The 23151-nt window shown below is 40.2% G+C and overlaps 2 protein-coding genes across 19 annotated transcripts in view; one reads left to right on the top strand and one right to left on the bottom strand.

Moving 5' to 3' along the window:
* The window catches only part of matn4 (matrilin 4), a 70906-nt gene that overhangs the window by 40805 nt on the left and 6950 nt on the right, over positions 1–23151 (bottom strand). For 15 of the 16 annotated variants that reach the window (XM_037535035.1, XM_037535031.1, XM_037535034.1 and 12 more), the window contains exons 2-5: positions 12000–12127; positions 10172–10738; positions 8008–8130; positions 5713–5835 (exon numbers count right to left, since the gene is read on the bottom strand). In XM_037535035.1, coding sequence (XP_037390932.1) covers positions 5713–5835; positions 8008–8130; positions 10172–10738; positions 12000–12072 — 886 coding nt within the window. In that variant the 5' untranslated portion in view covers positions 12073–12127. Of the gene's footprint in view, positions 1–5712; positions 5836–8007; positions 8131–10171; positions 10739–11999; positions 12128–12322; positions 12484–23151 lie in introns of those variants that run through there. The other variant, XM_037535026.1, reaches the window with a different exon arrangement.
* Positions 20974–23151, top strand: part of rbpjl (recombination signal binding protein for immunoglobulin kappa J region-like) — a 40387-nt gene continuing 38209 nt past the window's right edge. Inside the window, exon 1 of one of the 3 annotated variants that reach the window (XM_037535041.1) lies at positions 20974–21872. In XM_037535041.1, coding sequence (XP_037390938.1) covers positions 21671–21872 — 202 coding nt within the window. In that variant the 5' untranslated portion in view covers positions 20974–21670. The remainder of the gene's footprint in view (positions 21873–23151) is intronic. The other 2 variants (XM_037535040.1, XM_017685173.2) reach the window with 2 other exon arrangements.

Here is a 23151-nt window from a genome sequence, read left to right on the forward strand (position 1 = left end):
ACATCACAGCCGACCCGAGGTAAGAGCATGTTCCTGATCATCTCTCTGTGAACAGAAGCTGAAGTTACACCTTCACAAAACAGGTGAACGAAATAGATCCAAAAATACTTTCAGCAAACAGGTTAAGTTCTGAGAAACATTAGAAGGAAGTGGCAGTGGAATAGTTGAAGCTTACATCCAGGACCCAAAGAAGAGGTTTAGCTGACACTGCACAGCACTCGTACAACAACCATCTTAAAAGCTTTTACTAAAACTTCAAAAATTAAAAGGGGCCTTTGAGGGCTGCAGCTTACTGGCGAGCTAATTTAGGGGTGTTGCTGATGGAAGATGATTCACAGATCAATGAGACACATGCCACTTAAACACAGTCATTATTCTGCTTTATTTATTTGTGTTATAGTTTATTTAATATACATTTAGCTGATTTCCTCAATTGTTTAGCTAATTGTTATTTTGAAAATTCAGAATAGTTCAATCATTGAGATGTAATCAGAGAGATCGATGTGAAATGGTTCAGATGTCTTTACAGTGGTGGTGATGGGAACCAGGGGTCGCCATGACTACAACACAGATATAGACATTTGTAAAAATAAGTTTTCTTGCCTTAAAGCACCCAGCATGCACCCCTCTGACACGTGCAGATTTAAAAGCACATTTTCATATCGCTCAAAATTATTGCAAAACATCAAGCAGAGCATTCTTAACCATTTCACGTAGGAACTTTCTGTGAGGAGCGGCGTCTGGTTCCTATCACCACCACTGGGAGCGACTCTGACTCAGTAAGTTTCTCTAGAAGAGAACGTTTCACACCAAACTGCTCTGAACGAATCTGTTTACGTCTTAACTGTTTAATAATACAGAAAATTAGAAAAATTTGTCGAATTCCAATGTAATAACTGTTGTATTATTGTTTATGTTGGTATTTATTAACCACGTTGTGCACAAAGTATGAAATATTAATTCACATTTTCTTTCTTTTCTTTCTGTAGTGCAATTAATGAGGAGCTACGGAATGCAAGAGGGGGCTGAAGCCTTCTGGAATCATCTGTGGACGGTCAATTTCCTTTGTTCAGTTGGAAAACTGTTCTATAGTTTTATAATAACTATGTAATATTTCCCATTATTAGATTGTTGTAAGAATCTCGGAAGATAACTGAACCTATTTCTCTTTTTTTTTACCTTTTATTTCATGTCTTGCTCACCTGGCAGTTTCAAGCATTACTTCATCTTAATAAGAAGCCAAATAATCTGCCTGCAGATAAAATGACTTGAAGTAAAAAACATTAAGAAATAGAATAGAAAATCTCTCAATATTCTTACAACGATCTCAAATTGAGGAATATTAGATGTATTAACTCGATTTAAGACATTTTCACTTGTCAAGACATCATTTTTTTTGAATGAAGGCATATTTATAATACTGAAGACATAAATATTTCAAGGAAAGTCGTCTAAAAGTCAGAACAAGAAGGCTTTTCAGAAGCAGGTGACTATTCATGTGATTTATTAATCCTATTTGTACAGCAGTCTTATGCAGAAGGTTGACCACCCCCAGTCAAATGAAACATTCTGTTGATTTTCTACGTAAAAATAAGTTTAGACGTTTTTAAAATGTTCTACAAATTTTAAAACACGATTTCTGTTTATTTGCTGAGTTTAACATTTATGGGGAGAAAATCATGAATTACAAAATGTGCTGTAATTTTTGCATAGAAATGTATTTCACTCCGAAACATTTGCGCATAATGCTAATGATTGAATTAACATGTCTTTTGGACACGCCCTCATGACTTTGAGTCACGTCGCTCTGCTATTACAGTGGACTGTGGGTCAGAAAAACCGGGTCCAACATGATTGATCTTAAACAGTCTACAGATGCTTCAGCTTCTTTTATTTAGAGATGGGTAGAAACATCCTCACCAGTGGGGCCCAAATTTTGCAGGAAACGTAATGTATTTGTTTGTGCTCTTGTATTTGCTACATGCAGCCGTTTTGCAGCTACACGCTTAAAAAAGATGGTTCTTCAAGGGTTCTTTAATAAAGAAAATGGTTGTATGTAGAACCATGAACACTCAAAGAGCCTTTTGCACGATTAAAGGGTTCTTTGCATTATGAACATGCTCTTTAGATTGATGGAGAATGAGCACGGACGTATTATAGATGGTTCTATGTAGAACATTTTTGAAAAGGTTCTATATAGCACCCAAAAGGGTTCTTCTATTATTACAACACCAAGCTTTAAACAACAGAATAACATTTTTGGGTGCTATATAGAACCCTTTTCAAAAAAGTTCTACGTAGGAGCATCTATGGTACATTTCCATCCTGAGGAGACACTGCAGTAGTTTTGAAAATGAAATGTTTTCTTGTTCTTGTTTGATACAGGATTTCAGCTGATCATCAATCTCAGGGTCTCCTTTGTCATATTTTTCATTTCTTAATGTTCCAGATGTTTCCCGTGGATGACCAATTTGGACAGCAGGCAGGTCAGTTTATCACCTGGACTCTTTTTTTTTTTTTTAATGAGCTCAGGCCCAGAGAAGGTGGCAGCATTTCTGGGTCTTTTTAATAGATGGTGCCTTCTTTGCATTTAGGAGTTTTAATTAGCATTTGTGGATCCAGCGCTGAACTGAGTTCACAGACAGTGGTTTTCAGAAGTGTTTCTGAGCCCATGCAGTGATTTCCACTACAGAATCATGTCTGTTTGTAATGCTGTGCTGCCTGAGGGCCCAAAGATCACAGCCAGCAAATACTGGTTTTTGGCCTCATCCTTCACAGACAGAGATTTCTCCAGATTCTCTGAGTCTTTTAATGATATTCTGTACCGTAGACGATGAAAAGCAAAAGTTCTTTGCTATTTTATGTTGAGAAACGTTCTTCTTGATCTGTTGCTCTATTTGATGGTGCAGTCTTTCTCAGAGTGGTGACCCCTCCTCATCTTTACTTCTGAAAGACTCCGCCTCTCTGAGATGCTCTTTTATATCCAATCATGTTACTGACCTGTTGCCAATCAACCACCAGGTGTTTTTTTTAGCATTACACAACTTTACCAGCCTTTTATTGCCCCGTCCCAACTTTTTTGGAACATGTTGTTGGCATCAAATTCAAAATGAGAATATATTTTTCAAAAAACAAAATTTCTCAGTTTCAACATCTGATATGTTGGCGTTGAAGCGTTTTCAGTGAAATATAGGGTTTAAATGATTTGCACATCATTGCATTTTTTTTTTTTCATTTTTCACAGTGTCCCAACTTTTCCGAAATGGGGTCATATTATTCTGAACTGCCCCAGAGCAGGTTATGCACAGCATGAATTGGTAAAAGGTGATTCGCTGTAGTGAGATAGAAAACCCAGGGTTACATCGATCTAAGATTAAAGTTAGCTGCTAAGTGAGAATCCCAGTTTCGTGAAACAGGCTGTTGAAATTGCTGGCTGGATGGCTCCAGAGAGCCCTGTCCCTTTTCATGTTCCATGAAATGGGATGCAATTTATAGGTTCTCAAAGACCCACGCGTATCCAGTAAGTTGCCAAGCTTGCTGCCTTGGAGCAAAACAAGAACAGTATTAATGATCCAGCAAACTAGGCTGTCAGAGCATGGCTAACCAACACAGCTGCTGTTTGTTAACTTGAAAAGGGTCCAGTTTATTAAACTGAATTAGTCTTAAACTTAGCTGCCTGTAAGATTCGTGGAAAAGCTTCATTTGGTAAAGTTGCTGAGTCTGGAAGTGGACATTGTTTTCACTGTAGTACTAGATTTATGTATGTTTTTGTGTCTTGTGTTGTGTGAATATTTTCCTGTAATGTTTTCACACATAAACTAGATGGTGAGAGTTTTCTTGTTTTACTTTTTGTTAGTTTTGTTTTTTTATTTTACAGTTTACAAAGATAAAATGCACCAAAATAAGGATTCTTTAGACATGCTTGCATGCTGTCTGAAAATATATATCGCTGGTGTCAGAAGAAAACTTCGTATCTCCATTTTTCAGTTTTTGACAGTTTAAGAATGCCACTTGACCTTTAGATTGCGTATACATTTCATAGTGAATGGACCAAAAGAAATGACCCAAAATGACTCGGAAAAAATTCTGGTTCCATTGACTTACATTAAAAGTAAAGTAGGTTTTTTCCTTCTCCTGCAAAGTTTCCATTTTGGAGATACGAGGTTTTCTTCCCACAACAGCGAGATATTTATGCTCACCTTTAAAGCCAAACTAATTAAAATAGTTATACAGTCAATTACTCTGTAATTGATTTGGGAATTAATATGTGTGGCTGTGAGTTGAAGCACATCTGCTTCTGCATGCACAGGTGCATAAGTGCTTCAAAGGTGCATGTGTTAATGTTCTGATACGTCCAGTACAAATATGTGAGAAATTCATAAAGAACCCTTCATTTATTACATTTGCAGTCAGAACAGCCATGATTACACTGAGATGACCCACTTGCATGAAAAAGGAGAAAGTCAACAAACAATAAGTTAAGTAAAAACATCCATCCATCCATTTTCTAAGCCGCTTCTCCGTCAGGGTCGCGGGGGGGTGCTGGAGCCTATCCCAGCAGTCTTCGGGCGAAAGGCAGGATACACCCTGGACAGGTCGCCAGTCCATCGCAGGGCTAAGTAAAAACAGGAGTTTCCAAAACAATGTCAAAACTGGTTAAGAGCTACAGGCAAAATATGGTTCCTAACAACCACCTGGAAGAGCTGGTCGACCCCAGAACTGCCCCATCAGATAAACAGCACTGAAAGCTTTCATCTCTGAGAGAGAGGAGAAGATCAAGCTGCTTCAGATCTGAAAACATCCACACGTGTTTCTGTCCATCCTCCCACTGTGAGAAGACCGCTCAGCGATGTGGGTCTGAAAGGACGTGTAGCTGATCAAGAAGAACCTCACTGAGAAACGGAGACGGGCACATCGAACAAAGAAGCTGAACGATGGACTGACCACCCCAGCGTCCAGACCTCAGCACCACTGAATGTGTTTGATTAGTTCAGAAAATCAGACTGAGCTTTGGAGGCGTGTCTGCAGGTTCTTTGAGAAACTGAAAGTGAGGTTCCTGATAAGAATGGAAGCTGGAATGAAGGGAAAGAGGGACTCACTGACCCTCACACAGCTGAGATTAGATTCAGCTTTTTGAAGAATCTGTCAAATATGTTATCTGCATTTTTCTGAAATTGACTAACTTTATTTATTGATAAAAAAAAAGTATCACTTAAATCTTAAAAAAAAAGGAAAAAAAAGTGGGGGGGCAGTCGTGGGCTGGAGGTTAGGGATCTGGCCCTGTGACCGGAAGGTTGCCAGTTCGATCCCCAGGGCCGACAGTCCATGACTGAGGTGTCTTTGAGCAAGACACCTAACCCCCAACTGCTCCCCGGGCACCGCGGATAGGGCTGCCCACCGCTCCGGGCAAGTGTGCTCACTGCCCCCAGGTGTGTGTGTTCACTAGTGTGTATGTGGTGTTTCTCTTCACGGATGGGTTAAATGCAGAGGTGGAATTTCCCCAGGTGTGGGAACAAAAAAAAAAAGTATCACTTATTTAATGGCTGTTTTGACTGGAAACGAACTACATGAAGGGCAGTCTCTGACTTCTGCACAGTACTGTACAGCGTTTTCTGAGAAATGAAACAGTGAGAGAATGAATGTGTGTGTGCATCTGTGTATTTGTGCACGTCTGCTGTGCATGCAGTGGTGATCAGAGACTCTGGCACTAACTTGTACAGGTCTTCTTGTCTTCATTGAGTGTGTAGCCAGTATTACAGTCGCAGGTGAAAGAGCCAGGAGAGCTGATACAGATCTGCTCACAGTCATGCTTCCCCTCCGCACACAAATCTATGGCTAAAGGCACACACAGTCAAAATGGTTAACATTCAGTAATAACATTACATTAAACCACAGAAAAGGAAATTTCACAAATTCCCCTACAATTATATGGTTGTCATGTAAACAGTGTCATTCAGAGTTTGGTGTGAAATGCTCTGTTCTAGAAGAGCTTAGAGTCAGAACTGTTCCCACTGGTGGTGATGGGAACCAGACATCTGAAGAGTTTACTGTCTTTAAAGCCCTGGGTTCACTACACAACTTAATGTCTTAACAGGTTATAAAATGACTGAGCATCTCACACTATCTGCAGGTTTATTTTGGCAATTGAAATATTGGGGATCACACACTAAACGATTAGGGATCACACACGACTCTTAAACTGCTCCTGAGAACTCCTGCAAATTCTCACATTCTCCTTTTACTAGGAGATCCAAGTAAACGTGGAGCTGCTGCTGCCGCCGTTTTCTTTGCCATTTGCTCTGAAACAGTAAAGACGCAGCAGGTAAACATGTTTAAGTGCCAATCATGGATTTATAAATGTGATCAGTGTGGAATTTTTGAAGTTTTAAACGTACATAAACGCGACAGTGCTTGTGTTTTAAACTCTGCTCTTTAAAAATCTTTGCTCCAGACGTGTGAGATTTTTTGCCATTTTCTTTGTTTACTTGCTGTATTTTCTTTTTTCACGCTCTCTGTTTTCATTGGCTGTTGCAGGAATCTGTTCAAACTAAGCGGTTGATCTCTGTCGAATATGTCGACTCTGACTGACCCCAAAAATCTGCCAACTTGAGCCGACCAGTACAGACTCAGACTGAGAATTGGGGTAAAAATCGGGGTAAGTCGTGTAGCGTAACCCTACTTTAGGGTCTGCCCAGACATGTTCAAACTAGGGCTGGGCGATTAATCGAAAAGTAATCGAAACTGACATTCAGAACCTCTAACCGATATAATCTTGCCCATGTTTATTATTTTGATTATTTTTTTTTAATTCTGTTAAACCTTTCTCCACTCTGTGTGTTCATGTGCTGTCCCCTTAAAACTTACTACCGCACATGTGGTCACTTGACTCTGCCACATCCAGTCTGCCACATGGAAACTAAGCTGTGTTCACACAGCAGGTAAAAGTGGCCCAAATCTGATTTTCTCACCAAATCATAATAGTTTGTCTGTTCACAATGTCTTTTAAATGTGGTCTGTATGGACATCAGTCAGCTCCTAAACCGACCCGCATGCGCAAAAAACTGAGCGTTACACCGCTTCACGTGGCTCATCCAGAGGTAAACAATCACGACCGCCAACAAACGCCAGTCGCTCCTGGAGGATCAGCTTCATCTTCACCAGCATCACAGAAGCTATCATGAAGCTTCACTGACTGACAGCTGAGCTCATCACCCAGAATGCATTTGAGCTCGCTGTAAAAAGATTAAGATTAAGTGACCCTTATTAGTCCCACAATGGGGACCCATCCGTGAAGTGAAACACCACATACACTCTAGTGAGCACACACACACTAGGGGGCAGTGAGCACACTTGCCCGGAGCGGTGGGCAGCCCCATCCACAGCACCCGGGGAGCAGTTGGGGGTTAGGTGTCTTGCTCAAGGACACCTCAGTCATGTGCTGTCAGCCCTGGGGATCGAACCAGCAACCTTCCGGTCACGAGGCTGGATTCCTGACCTCCAGCCCATGACTGCCCCAGCGCGGTCACTTCTTTGGGTCGTGTCCTTGCATTATTTAAACTTCGTTTTCAGACTTTTAACTGTTCTTTGATGCTGCAGCCTCGCTTTCCGACGTCCACGTTCAGCTGTTTCTTTCTAAATCTTTTCGAACATGGAGGGTTTTGGATGAGTCTCTTCTAATTTTTGTACATAAATATCACCCCAAATGTTTGAGGTCTCAGCGGCGCGAAATTAGGATGAATGCTGTGCTGGATTGATGTACAAGTCGCAGGAATTCCGATCTGGCTGTTCAGACAATTTCCATTAAGACATGCAGAGCATACTTACAGTACAAAACTTGTCAGTGAGCTATGAGGGCTAAACAACAATCAAACGAAAAACAAAACCCACAAAAATAATCATCATCGGTGTAAAACATTCAATTAATCATATATTGATATTGATTTGAGGTCATATCGCTCAGCACTAGTTCAAACAGTTTTGAAGTCTGTTCCCAAAAATGATACATACCTGTGCAGGTCTTGCCGTCCTCGTTGAGAGTGTACCCTGGCAGGCAGAGGCACTGATAGGAGCCGGGAGAGCTCTCGCAGATGTGATCACAGCCATGATCAGACTCAACACAAAGATCAATCTCTGCAAAACCAAGACAGAGTTTTGAAAAAGTGCAGGATATGTTTCGTTTTTGGTGCAATCAAATCGAAACACTACATTTACGGCATTTTGCTGACGCTCTCATCCAGAGCGACTTACAATTTGATCATTTTACACAGGTAGGCCAAGGTGGTGTTAGGAGTCTTGCCCAAGGACCCTTATTGGTATAGTGTATGAGGCTTGCCCTGGTCAGGGATTGAACCCCAGTCTACAGCGTAGAAGGCAAAGGTGTTAACCACTACACCAACCAACCAAACACTACAACTCTTGGCTATGACTTTTAACAGCAAATTCAGATCTAAGCACTAAAACTGAATTCATTTGATTTAATTTGCACGTCAAAGCTTAGTTTTCGGACTGCTAATTAAAGTAATTACTTGTGATTAATCACATTTGTCTTATTTCCTCAAAATCAACCCTAAAGAAAAAAAGATTGTTTTCATTTCAAAATAGTCAATTATTTTACAGATATGGACAAAACAAGCTTCATCACACTGTATTACTTTATTACAGACATTGCTTTGAATCACTGAATATCATTATTTTCATCATGTGAACATTCCTTGACAGAACTAGAGTGATCTAAGGCTGAAGGATGAACAATTTTTATGCTTAAATTGCAATTTTCTCTCTGCTGCAGTTTTAATTACAGCCTTTATTATCATCAATGATGTCTTAAGTTTTAACTGGGGAAGTTTAACCTAATAACATGGACCGGATAACGTGGAGTGTTTGTGAAAGAGTTAGACCAATCAGACGTAGCCAAACATCCAGATGCTATTGGCATCATGGTGACAGTTAGCTGGCAGTCAGTGTTCAAGTCTCAATCCAGAAAAGGTGTGGATATTTAATCTTCTTGGTCAAATTACAGGCCTGGACTTTATAATACCTGCATTATAATTCATCACTCATGATATTAGTCAGAAAAATAGTGATGAGATTTTTCCCCAACTCATTGACCCTAGAGTAAATATAGGATCCAGTTCTCATCACCATCCAGTGACGTTCCAGTCAGTGAGCATTTCGTATATTAAGATTAAGATTAAGTGATCCTTATTAGTCCCACAACGGGTAAATTTCACCTCCACAATCTAACCCATCCATGCAGTGAAACTCCACATACACACTAGTGAATACCCACACTCGGGGACAGTGATCACACTTGCCCAGGGCGGTGGCCAGGCCTATCCACGGTGTTCAGGGAGCTGTTCGGGGTTAGGTGCTTTACTCAAGGGCACCTCAGTCATGTACTGTTGGCTCAGGGGATCAAACTGGTGACCTTCCGGTCACAAGGCTGGTTCCCTAACCTCCAGCGCACGACTGCTCTGTATATCACATATGCAGTCAGTGTTTCAGCTCCTCCGTGATTGTAGCCTTGCTGTTGTTCATATAGCTTGTGGAGGATGTCGAGGGAAACTTGAGCTCCACCAAGCTGCTGCTTTTGTTAGTTCGCTGCTTGTTGATTTATTCATAGTCCTCCTGTGAGCATCTGTCCATCATAGTCTGCTGAAGGTGCTGAAGGTTTCACTTTAAATGATATTTAAAAGCTGTATTTGATTGCTACAATAACGGATTCTACAAGATGATTCACTCAAAAGAGGCCCTGAATATTAATATTTATAATACTCCTGTTGCCCGGCGCCTACCTCATCGCTCCGACGCAGGGGCATCCAGACTTGTTCAAAGCTCCGTATGCTGAGAAACACATTGTACGTTGCTTCGTTCAGATTGCTTTGTCCTGGAGAGAGTTATTACAGAGCATTCGAGGACTCTTTCAAGTGAATCTCCCTGTATCAGAGCAAGATAGAGCATGCTGCAGCTGGGCTTCAGCCTGGACCACCACGGATGGATATAAATGTGTTAATGTCATTAAAAATTAAAATCGCTAAGCTGTGCTGGGTTCTGGACTTCCAGGACTGGAACTGATGACCCCTGAGCTAAAGGAACCTGTGCTCCAGGGTTCTTATGGTCTAGATTTGTTCACCGCGGTTAAGGATCACAAGTTTCAAGAAAGCTGACTTACTGCAAAGCTTGTCTTGGAACTGGAGCCCGAACTGGTGAATGAGATCGAAGCTCTCCACCAAGAACACATGATCTTCAAAGGGCGGGGATGCCATGGCTCTCAGGGAAGTCATGTCTGCTCTGGCTACACCTACAGCGTAGATCTCAATGCCGGACTCTCTGGCAGCAGCTGCCACCTCAGCAACACGATCCTGAGGCCGTCCGTCAGTCACGATGACTGCTACGTGAGGGACGTTGGGCCGGGCACCCTCCGCAGTGGAGAAGGCCACGTTCATGGCGTAGCGGATAGCAAGACCAGTCATTGTGCCCTGTGCCAGCGGAATGATCTCGTTGATAGCTTTGACCATCTGCTGGTGTGTTGTGAAGTCTTTGAGGGAGAAGACGTTCTGGACTTGGCTGGAATATTGAACAACACCGACTCGGGTGATGTCCCGGCCAATGTCCAGCTCGTGGATGATGTCAATCATGAACTTCCTCATCGTCTCGAACTCATGAGGACGAACGCTCCGTGAGCCATCAATGATGAAGACGAGGTCGACTGGGCCTGATTTACACTTCTGATTTCCAGCTGTAAGAGGGTAAAATGTCAGAGGTGGCTCATGAGAAATATGTAAACAGTAAACAGTGAAGACAAACTTACATGCATTCACTTTTTGAGATCATTTAAGTTCAAAGTAGCATCATTTCTATTAGGAATCGCAATAATAACCAAATCATATCGATAATCACTTAACAAAAATTGGACAGATGTTTAGATTCGACTGATCTTTCAAGCCGATATTTGAAGATTTTCTGTGCTAAAATATTTTATTAATTTTACCGGATTGTTGCTCAATATAAATTATTGTTAAATTGTTAAAATATTCAAATTTAATTCCGTAAATAAAATATATTTCTCTCTAATACTAATTCATATTTAATCCTGTTTCTGTCTCGACTGTCTTAATATTGCATAGCAATAATAACAATTAGCAATGCACCGAAATTCGGCCCACCAAAGATTTGAGGTGGAAATCGTAAAAATGCCACTGTCCGTTTTTGTCTGAAAAAAGAGAGAAAAGTGGCTGAAAAAATTTACCAAAAAAAAAACAAAGATTAAATAGGCCTGCCAAGAAGTTTCTCCCTCTCTGAATGTAAATCTTTTTGAATAATTTTAATGGTAATAGTGGTTAAAAATGCTAGAACAACTATTTCACAGTTTCTATGAGCCATATTTGAAAAGAGGTTCATAATCTCTGTTCATGTTGAGTTTTAAGAGAAGATGCAACACAAGAACTTCTCCACTACAGCTTTAAAACTCCCTGAAAACACGACTTGATACTTAGCAAAACAGAAGTCCCTGCGAGCACCCCGGCACCATCTGTACACTCAAATGATGAAAACATTAATGACAGCTAAAGTTAAAATATGACAAAATGATGAAACACTGTCCTGGATGACCGCCTCTTCTCCGTGTTTTTCAGGATGAATTCTGTGGCACATAAAATATCTACATGCTGTAAACATTCTAGGAAGTTTATTCCATGCAAACTCTTTTTCTCCGTTTTTGGTTACGGCCTTCAGCCCAGTGTGTCCAGAACTTTGGTTTTGGCCAAGATTTTTCATTTCATTTTCACATCACTAATAACAATATAATAACAAAATCTATAATGATGAAACAACAACAACCATCAAGAACAATAACCAGAGTTATAGTCATAGTAATCGTCATAATAATAAGTGGGGAAGTGATCTGAATCCACAAGATGGAACAGGCATTAAAAAATATTTCCTTTTCCTGAATCATCTTCATCAAATCGAGCTGTATTGTGATTCTGCAGTTGACTGACCTGCTTTGGGTCTGGCCTCCGTGATGGCCACTGAAGCCAGCAGCACACCGACACACATAAACAAGCATCTCATTCTGGACACTGGGTTCTGGCCTCAGGCTGGCTGTGTAATCAATCTGGCCTTGTGCCTGTGAGAGGGTGAGAGAAAGAAGGCGAGAATTCTGGGTCAAAGCACAAAGCATATATTTTAGCGACAGCCACTCATTCCAAGCTGGTGTTGCCATAAAATGACAACAGCAAACAGATGGCCAGAGCAGCCGCAGCAGTCGTTCCAAGCAGATGCTGTTAACGGAGAGGAATTATTCAACTCTTGAATTGCTTACATGACAGCAGAGTGCTAGTTCAAACACTGCCTGAGGTAAGTGCAGGAAAATAACAATGTCTGGGACGGTCGGGTTGTAAAAGCCTTGTAGCCAGTAAAATCGGTCTTCGCAAACAGGCTTCTGTCTTCAAAGAGTCTGGAGAGAGTTATCAGTGTTTGTGGAAGAGGAGGAGGTCTAACACAGCACTGTGAGTAAGAAGCTGGCATGGACGTCTGTGTTTGAATGCCCTGCGTAAAGGATGTGCCTGCCAGGATATAAAAGACTAAAGTAGAGCTCTGATGACATACCGCCTCACCACACGACTGCAGTTATCCAGCAGAGCAGCAAGTGAGTGTGAGGTGCGCTTTTAAAGCTGCCAAACAATCTGCCTGATTTTGGGACCCTTCATGCTTTTGTCCCCTGGCATGTTTCATTCAGTTCACAGAGGACATGATTATCAGCTGACGAGCTGCAGGAGACGTCTTAAAGTAGGAAAAACACTCCACTAAAAAGTGCAGGTAGCTTTTAAATACTAAATACAGGTGTGAGGAGTCAGAGACCACCATTCATGTACTTGATTTTCAGTCAAAACAGCCATTAAGCACAATTTCCTACATTTTTCACGTCACAGAATCCTTAATAACTATATATAATATCGGCTGTGTGAGGGTCAGTGAGTCCCTCTTTCCCTTCATTCTAGATTCCATTCTTATCAGGAGCCTCACTTTCAGCTCCTCAGAGAACCTGCAGACACACCTCCAAAGCTCAGTCTGAGAAGCTGGTCGATGATTTTCTGATCAAACCCATTCAGTGGTGTTGAGGTCTGGACTCTGGGGTGGTCAGTCCATCGCTCAGCTTCTTTCTTTGATGTGTCCGTCTTCTTTTCTCAGTGAGGTTCTTCTTGATCATCTACACGTCCTTTCAGACCCACAGCGCTGAGTGGTCTTCTCACAGTGGAAGGATGGACAGAAACACCTGTGGATGTTTTCAGATCTGAAGCAGCTTGATGTTCTCCTCTCTCTCAGAGATCAAAGCTTTCAGTGCTGTTTATCTGATGGGGGCAGTTTTGGGGTCGACCAGCTCTTCCAGGTGGTTGTTAGGAGCCTCATTTTCTCTGTAGCTTCTAATCGGTTTTTGAACTCCAGTTTTGGAAACTGTTTTTTCTTTGACTTTCTCCTTCATTTTGCACATGGATTATCTCATAGCTAATCTCCTTACAAATATCCCCTGAAAAATGGGAAAACTTCTATGCCAGGGTTGCTTGGATAATTAAATAAATGAAGGGTGGTCTCTGATTGTACTAATGTAAATAAATAAATGTAAATAAATTAAAATAAATAAATAATCCAAGTAATAATAATACTAGGTATGGGTGGATGATATGGAAAAAAATATATCATTGTACATCAACATATTTGCATCATCATATTTTGGCTTTTGAGGTTTGATAAGTTTCACAGAGAAAAAAGTACCAGTAGTGCCACATTCAAGAAATACCATCAATAAACGTCAATGCAATGATTTATGATGTTCCACATACTGCACTGCACTAAATGTAATGAAACATGCAGCTGGCCAGTTTTCTTTAAGTTAAGATATCCACAAAATACGATCAGAAAAAAACATAATAAGAAATATCATCATATTTCCAGTATTATATGTAGTTAAAAAGCAGCTCCTGGTTTGACCAATCAGTGCTCAGTAAATTGAGCTCATGATGTAATTGATGATATTAACGAGTCTCTGTGGCGGCTGTGAAGGTGTCCAGGAAAAATATGGACCTGAGAAATTCTTGTTACTTTTTATTGTTTTTCTGTTTATTTGAATTATGAATACGACTTTATTCTAATGTATATTGTGATAAACTCACTGCTGAGGGAAACTGTTTAAACATTTGCTTAGATGCCTAAAACCTTCGCACAGTACTGTATAACATACACAATGTGACCAAAAGTGTGTGGACACCTGGTCTCTGAGCTATTTTGACATCCCATTCTCACGCCACAGGTATTAATATGTAGGCCCTCCACTTTGCAGCTATAACAGCCTCCACTATTCTGGGAAGCTTTCCACAAGATATTGGAGGGTGTCTGTGGGCATTTGTGTCCAGTCAAAAGAGCATTTGTGAGGTCAGTACTAATGTTGTCTGAGAGGGCCTGGCTCATCAACGTTCCAGTTCATACCAAAGGTGTTCAGTAGGGTTGAGGTCAGGGCTCTGTGTGGGCCAATGGAGTTCCTCCACACCAAAGTGGGCAAACCATGACTTTATGCAGCTCCCTTTGTGCACAGGCGCTCAGTCATGGTAGAACAGGAAACGCTCTTCCCCAAACTGCTGACACAGTTGGAAGCATATAATTTTCTCAAATGTCTTTGTGCTGTAACTTTAACATCACCCATCACTGGAACTAAAGGGCCCAAACCCTGAAAAACAGCCCCAGCCCATTATACCTCCTCCACCAAACTTTGGCACTATACCTACTGGAATGCAATGTTCTCCTGGCATCCACCAAACCCAGATTCATCCATCAGACTGACAGTTAGAGAAGGTGATACAGTACTCTAGAGAACACTTTTCTACTGCAGTGATGGTCTATAGAAACCCCTTTCATGAACATGCACAGTATTTGAGCTGATGTTGCTTCCAGAGGCAGTTTGAACTCTATAGTAAGTAATGAAATAGAAGATAGGTGGTTTTTTAGCACTACATGCTTCAGCTCTTGGCAGCCCTGCTCTGTGAGTTTATGTGATCTGCTGCTTCAGGGCTGAACTGTTGTTGCTCCTAGATGTTTCCATTTCGCAATCATAGCACTTACAGTTGACAGGGGCAGATCTACCAGGGTGGAAATTTCATGAACTGACTGGCATAGGTGGCATTCTACGACAGTGCCAGGTTTAAAGTAACTGATCTCTTCAGTACGGCCAATTCTACTGCCAATGTTTGTCTATGGATACTGCAAGGCTCTGAGCTGGAGTTTACACACCTGTTAGCAATGGATGTGGGTGAAACACCTGGAATAAGTAGGAGGGGTGTCCACATACTTTTGACCATAAAGTGTATATACACTCAATGGTTGGAACATGCAGCCACTGCTCTCAAATTGGAAAAACAGGAAGTTGGAAATTTTCATGTTCAGTTTCTGCATTCACACAATGAGAATAATGTTATTATTAAAAGTAATAAATACTCATCTCATAAGTGTTATTTTGTCCATATAGTTATAACAACAGATCGCTTTAAATGGAAAAACTTCTCTCTTTAGGATTAAATTAGAGCAAATAAGGCACATGCAATTTTAACTAATGTGATTAATTACTTTAATAATTTGAAATCCAATAAAAATACATAGGTAAAATAATTTTCAGTTGATATAACTGAAACAGATCTGTCATCCTGCTGTATGTACAGTCTGTGGAGGTAAAAGGTACAGGGTTATGTAACTCAGATCCCGGTTCAGGGAGGTGATCACTGTTTGCTTTGTGGTCTCTTTGGGTTTCCATTGAAATTCTGCACAGTGTCTGTTTCAGCAGCAACCAGCCAATCAGCAGACCTCACTCCCCTGTGTCTCGCTGATACAAAGAGCCCCTCTGTGTGCTTTATGTCAAGATAACTAGCCCTGGGCTAAGAGCTACTGAAGCACACACTTTACACATAAGACCACATATTCAGATCAATTTGCATTTTTCATTAAATATTTAAGTAGAAAGTGCCAGGATGGCATATAGATATGGCATATAGAAGCTTTAAAATGAGCATTTTGAAATGTTTCACTTCAAGGATCCATATCATTAAAAAAAAAAGCATTTTATTGTTTTTTTTTCTTAAAAAAAAAAAAAAAAAAAAAATATATATATATATATATATATATATATATATATATATATATATATATATATAAACCAGTTATATATTATTTTCTTTCTTATTTATTTAACTGGTTTATATATATATATATATATATATATATATATATATATATATAAACAGTTAAATAAATAAAGTAAGATATATATATATATATATATATATATATATATATATTGCATTTTGATTTGATTTGCATTTTGATTTGAATGAGGCACAATATATGTCATCAAATCAGAACAGAGCTCATTTACATACATCTACTTAAATGGAACCATCATTATTTTTCAAAATAAGAGTTTATGTAGTTTTTAAACATTGCTGAAGTTTCAAAGTGTACCGCTCACTCGCCGGTCCATGTACGTAACCTGACCTTTAAAAATGACCTACATTTAAATTATTTATACATTTATATAGCATTTATAAATATCTGCCTATTCAGCCTACTGCAGTTTAGCCCCGCCCACTCACACTGTAGCTCTAAGAATTGTTTCACCCTGGACTGCATTTTCAATGAGGCACAATACAGGGGGATAAAGAGAAGTTGGAAAGTGGTAATGGGAAAATGAATTATGACTGTTTTGGGTGCATAAAACAACACAGATGTTATAAATGGACCTGAAGCCTGAGATTATGATCCAAATGTAGTTTGTGATGCTAAAACTACTGAGTTGCTCTAATAACCTCAAAGGAAGGACTACGCAGCTAATCACATATACAGACTGAGCTTCTTTATGCATCTAGCATTTTTTGCTCATATCAGCCTGATTCCCAGACTTGATATTCATGTTATCTGCATATACCAGTAACCCTGGTACAGATACGGAGGTGTTGGTGAAAAATTTGCTCTCTAGCTGCCTTTTTTTTTTTTTTGGGTAGAGATTATGAAAGAACAGGCAAACATCCAAGATCAGCTCTTATCATAATGTACCCGCTGTCTCGAGTGCATCCAGCATTCAGGAGCACACGCACCAGTTCACTGACATCATTTCAGGTCTTATTACTTCTCTGACGGGTCTTGTAGGAATTTCTTATTGTTCTGTACATTCAGAAAATGGTTCTATATAGAACCATGAACACTCAAAGAACCCTTTGCATGGTTCAACACAGGTCTTCTTCGAAAAGAGGTCTATATAGCACCAAAAAGGGTTCTTCTATTGGGAGAAGCTTGACATTAGAACAACAGCAGGACCCTTTTTGGTGCTATACAGAACCCTTATCAATGAGTTTCTATATAGAACCATCTACACCACATTCTGAAGAGCCGTTTCATGATGCAAAGAACCTTTTAATCATGCACAGTTCTTGGACTGTTTATGATTCTTTAATGAACCATTTTCCTTACTAAAGAACCCTTGAAGAACCCTCTTTAAAAAGCGTACAGCAAAGTAGCTACTGTAAGCCTCTATTTCTGTTTTATTCAACTAGAACGGTTGTAATTTATTTTCTGTGAGCGTTTTTATGGGTTTTTATTCTTAAGGACATGGAAAAATGATCTTTTAACTCCAAATTATATTTCACCCTATATGACATTATGGGTTTGTTTTGAAAACAGTTAATATGGAGCATAATAAATACTATTTATGATAAGTCCATCATAAATATCAACAATATTGGAGTCTACACTCTAATCGTTTTGGCTTCACCTTTCAGAGGAATCTCACAGGCATCATAAAAAAATCGCTGCAAATGCAAATAAAAACGATGAGAGAGAATCATATGAATGAGGGTGAAGCAAATTCACCGTAAATTCACTTGAAAAGCCAGTCTGAATATGCTAAGGCTGACCATCACCACAATGAGGACTGTCCACATAAGACATAGGAAAGGGCTAATCATTGCACAAAAGAGAGATTCACAGTCAAGTTGAATTTGAAAGAAAATGGTTTATTCTCTAATAGTCTGACTTAATGCTGTCTTAGCTTTTCTCCAGGGGTGTAACGTGGCAGATTCAGCTTGTGGTGAAAAACAAGAAATGAGGTCTTTACTTGTAAAGGGTTTCACATACTCGTAGATGGTAAACAGGTGTAGATCAAATCTGAAAAAGGCGCAATACACAAAAGGACAAACGTAACAAAGAGGTGTTCAGGTAACCAAGATCCAGAAACACAGGCAGAACACAATAAGACAAAATTGCACACAGGAAACACTCAGTAGGTCTACTATCAGTGTGTCCCAATTCAGGGGCCTTGGCCTTGTTCAGAACCTCGGCTGTCTTCTTGACTCATCTCTGACTTTCGAGTCTCACCTTAAGCTCGTAACTCAAACTGCATTTTACCATCTGCGTAACATTACACGCTTACGCCCTATGATGAGTGACGCTGATGCTAAAATATTGATCAATGCCTTCATCTTCTCTGTAGATCATCACTTCAGCGATCACTGTAACTCACTTTTTGATGGACTTGAGTTAAACTAATCAATCGTCTTCAGTATCCAAAATTCAGCAGCCAGGGTTCTGACCTCCACCAAGCGCTCAGCTCATACCACTCCTGCTCCTTCTTACCTTCAAGGCTTTACGTGGTCTGGCTCCGACATTCCTTTCTGATCTCATTTCTTTATACCGTTCCTCTCCTGCTCTCCGATCTTCTAATGCTGGACTAAACACAGTTTAATCAACTAGACTTTCTACTATGGGTGGCAGATCTTTCAGTGCTGCTGCCCCCAAACTCTGGAATTCTCCACCTTCCACTCTATATAATTGCTCTTCTCTGTCTACCTTCAAATCCCTGTTAAAAACCTCCTTTTTTCCCTCTCTGTAGTATTGATTTTTTTTTTTTTTGATGATGATGATGATGATGTAAAGCGTCCTTGGGTTTGTGAAAGGTGCTATATAAATTGAACTTTTTATTATTATTATTATTATTATTATTATTATTATTATTATTATATTATGGCCTGCTCACCTGGGGGTTTTACATTCATGTTAAAACTTTGTCTTTTCTGGAATTCTGTGAAGCTGCTTTGTGACAATATCAGTTGTAAAAAGCGTTACAAATAAATTTAATTCGATAAAAAAAAAAAAACACTCATCAGTAGCCGGCAGTGAATCATCTTCCGCTCTTACAGATGAAAAAAATAAAACAACATGTGTATATGCATATGTATAGATATGTGAACATGTGTATGTATGTATGTATATCTATATATTTTTTTCTCTTTTTTTTGTTTATTTAGTTCTCTGTTTATTTACTTATTTTATTTATTTTTTCTCTTTCTTTCTTTTTTGTTTCTTTTATTTTTATTTATTAATTTTTGTAATTATTATTATTCTTTTTTTCTCCCTTCTTCTCTTTCTTTCCTGTCCTTTTTTCTCTCCTTTATTGCCTGTCAGGCCTGGCCAAACAAATAAAATACAAACATTAACAAGAATAGGCTTTAGTATCCTATAGAGCTGTTCTTGTGAAAACAAATATGTTTGGTACATCAGTGCATTCGGATTACCATTCCGATTGCAAAAATTGCCAGACATGACAGGTTAAAAAAACAAAAAACTAACTAAAATCGAAGTTTGTGGCTCCAACTCTAAAGAACTTTAAACTGACTTGATGTTTCGTGGTGCATCGGTAAGGCTGGGAACAGCGGTGCCATGACGCAAACACAAAATCCGCCGTAGAGCAAACCACCACATTTCGGTTCAGCCATCAAAAGTCTAAGCAGCTTTCGAAGGACTCGCCTTCATAGACCGCGTCCTTGGAAGGACCAAGTCCCTGAATTGGGGACACACTGTGTGTGAAGCAATACCCGGCAAAGTGTCTAGTCTAAAGCTTGAGCTTATAAACTAAACAAAGTCTAGTCACATGATAAACAGAGCAGGTGAAACAGATCAGTATTCAGGGGCTTGAGAACAGTGATTGGTGGATTGCAAAGGTTCTACAGTTACGTGGGCTCCCAGGGGGTTCTGGGAAATGGAGTCCTCGGGGGAGTCTGAGTCGAAGGTATTCATGACCAGGAGCTTGGAGATGAATTTTATTTTTACTAGACAGACACTACTGACCTAAAGGAATAGTTCATTAAAAACTAATTACCATAATCCCCCTTCCTCCAAACATCAAGACGTGTTTGGCATCTGAAGTTTGCTTCTCCATTTTTGTGCTGGAGCTACGAGGCTAATATCACACTAGTCAAACTAAGAAGCACGATGTACATCGTGTATTGAGAAGATGTCTTAAAGTATTGTCATGTTTCTGCCATATCGCCCACCTGTAGATGAATCTGTGACAGACCTACAATAACACATTCCTGAGCTGTACTGGTTATAAGTGTAAATCAGTGTCATGCTAAGAATGTTTATTGTTAAAACAGCTTATCCATACAAAAACAACTGCCCACGTGTTCCAGGCGAGAACTTGCCGCACAGAACGTCCAGGTAAAGAACTAAACAGCACATGTTCTCTGACTCGCTGAGAGAGAAGGCCCCAGACTCTCCTGCTGCTCCTTTGGGAAAGGGGCGGTAATGTAACTTCCATTTGACTGTAATTCCTCTCACAGAGCTTCAAAACAGCTACTGTACGGCCTCTCAAAGGAAGCAGCCACTTCCTTCAGCGGATGGTCGCTAGTATCATGTCATAAAGCAGAACTGATCCACTGATTTTCCTACATTACGGCATGTTTCAGAGCTTCAGATGTAAAGAAAGTCATTCAGAGTGGGTTTGGTGTGAAATGGTTCAGACGTCTTTACAGTGGTGGTGATGGGAACCAGGCGTCGCCATGACTACAACACAGATACAGACACTTTATTTACCATCCAGAACCACCAGAGAACCTACACGAGTCTTCTGGAATGTTGATGATGGAAAATCTGAAGTAATGAGTTTTCTTTGTGGACTATTTTGCCTCACATCACCCTGCATGTTACGTACCCCTCCACCATGAATGTATATTGAAAAATAAAACATTTTAGGTGATAAGCTCGTCTCAAAACCTTTGCAAAACAATGTGTCAGGCAGTAGGCAAAATATTCATACCTGTTTTGTGAAATAACTTTCTGTGAGGGAGCATTTAGAGGTGGACGTCTGGTTCCTATCACCACCGCTTTGAACAATCCTGAGTACACATCAAACCACTCTGAATGACTTTGTTTACATTGTATCGATTTATTCATGCAGTCACACTGCAAAATCTATGGAACTCTGCTTTATTATGCAGCACTTTCTTAATCGAAAGATTTAAATATTCAGTATGCACTTATTATATGCATGTCATCTCCTCCTTCTTCTGAAAAATAAGGCCAAATATGTTGCATATTTCAAAATTGCTTATGATACTGTACGTGTACAACAACTAAAGCATCGTATAAAATAAACATTTGCTTGTAGCACAAAACTCAAAGTGAAAAGCTTTCGTTATTCACTACTACATGCAGCTCAGTCCGTCTATTGACTTGTATCAGCTATTGTTTGCAAAGCAAAGGGAGGGCATGAGAACCGCACACCTGAGTACAGGTCACTATCTCAAAAAACAAACGGACACGAGGGCTAACCCGCACTACCTGGAGTTTAATAGCAATGCCAAGGCAGCAGGTGATAAACACATTTGCAGCAGAAGTGTGGCGACCGCAGGCAGTTCAGAGGAGGAGAAACAGGTGGACTGAGCTGAGGGACAGCGTGCAGTGGACTATGAAGCGAGGCAAAAGAGCAGATGAAGATGCAGTCAGAGCCAAACCACTGACAGACATGCAGGACCAGAGGAAAGCAGAGAGAGAAACTGGTGAGTGACTGCAGGATCTATGAAAACTATTCATCTTTTTATATCAAAAGCACATGAAAGAGTGCAGTTTTCATACTGCAGGAACTGCAGGTTTATTTCTTCCTACATTTATTAAAATCTGGCTAAAGTTTTAAAGGAAATGTAACCTTACAAAGCAGAGCTCATGAACTGCTAGTCTGGAACACTACATCGCTTTCAAATGGCGATTGCAATATTGGTTGCAATTAGATGTTTTACTCAAAATCGTTCAGCCCTATACCTTCCTCATAAAATTTACAGAGACTTTATATACAAGACACCTGGCAGGTACCTGAGAAAAGTCCACTTAAGAAGCCAGATACACAGATCAGGTATAACATCCTTGTTTCTGTGCTCATTGTCCACTTCATCAGCTCCACTTACTGTATAGCTGGTAGTTCTACAGTTACAGACTGTAGTCCATCTGTTTCTCTGATACTCTGTTACCCTGTTCTTCAGTGGTCAGGACAACGTGGACCCTCACAGAGTAGGTACTATTTGGGTGGTGGGTCATTCTCAGCACTGCAGTAACACTGACGTGGTGGTGGTGTGTTAGTGTGTGTTGGGCTGGTCTGAGTGGATCAGACACAGCAGTGCTGCTGGAGTTTTTAAACACCTCATTGTCACTGCTGAACTGAGAATCGTCCTGTGACCACGGATGAAGGACTAGAGGGCAACCAACACAAACTGTGCAGCAGCAGATGAGCTGTCGTCTCTGACTTTACATCTACAAGGTGGACCAACAAGGTAGGAGTGTCTAATAGAGTGGACAGTGAGTGGACACAGTGTTTAAAAACTCCAGTGGCACTGCTGTGTCTGATCCACTCATACCAGAACAACACACACTAACACACCACCACCACGTCAGTGTTACTGCAGTGCTGAGAATGACCCACCACCCAAACAGTACCTGCTCTGTGAGGGTCCCTGGGGGTCCTGACCACTGAAGAACAGGGTAACAGAGTATCAGAGAAACAGATGGACTACAGTCTGTAACTGTAGAACTACAAAGACCAGCTATACAGTAAGTGGAGCTGATAAACTGTACAATGAGCGTAGAAACAAGGAGGTGGTCAGAATGTTATGCCTGACCGGTGTATATGGTCCAAAGCATTTAGTTTCTCAGAAAAACAATAAGAGTACAATTAACACAAACATTCCCAAACCTTTCCTAAAAGACGCACAGTATTGTTGTAACAATTAGCCCATAACTGTTATTGATTGTAGGTGTCATCCAATATGTGGTGTGGCTAATTGATCT

The sequence above is a fragment of the Pygocentrus nattereri genome, chromosome 26, assembly GCF_015220715.1.
Source record: "Pygocentrus nattereri isolate fPygNat1 chromosome 26, fPygNat1.pri, whole genome shotgun sequence".
Lineage (NCBI taxonomy): Eukaryota > Metazoa > Chordata > Actinopteri > Characiformes > Serrasalmidae > Pygocentrus > Pygocentrus nattereri.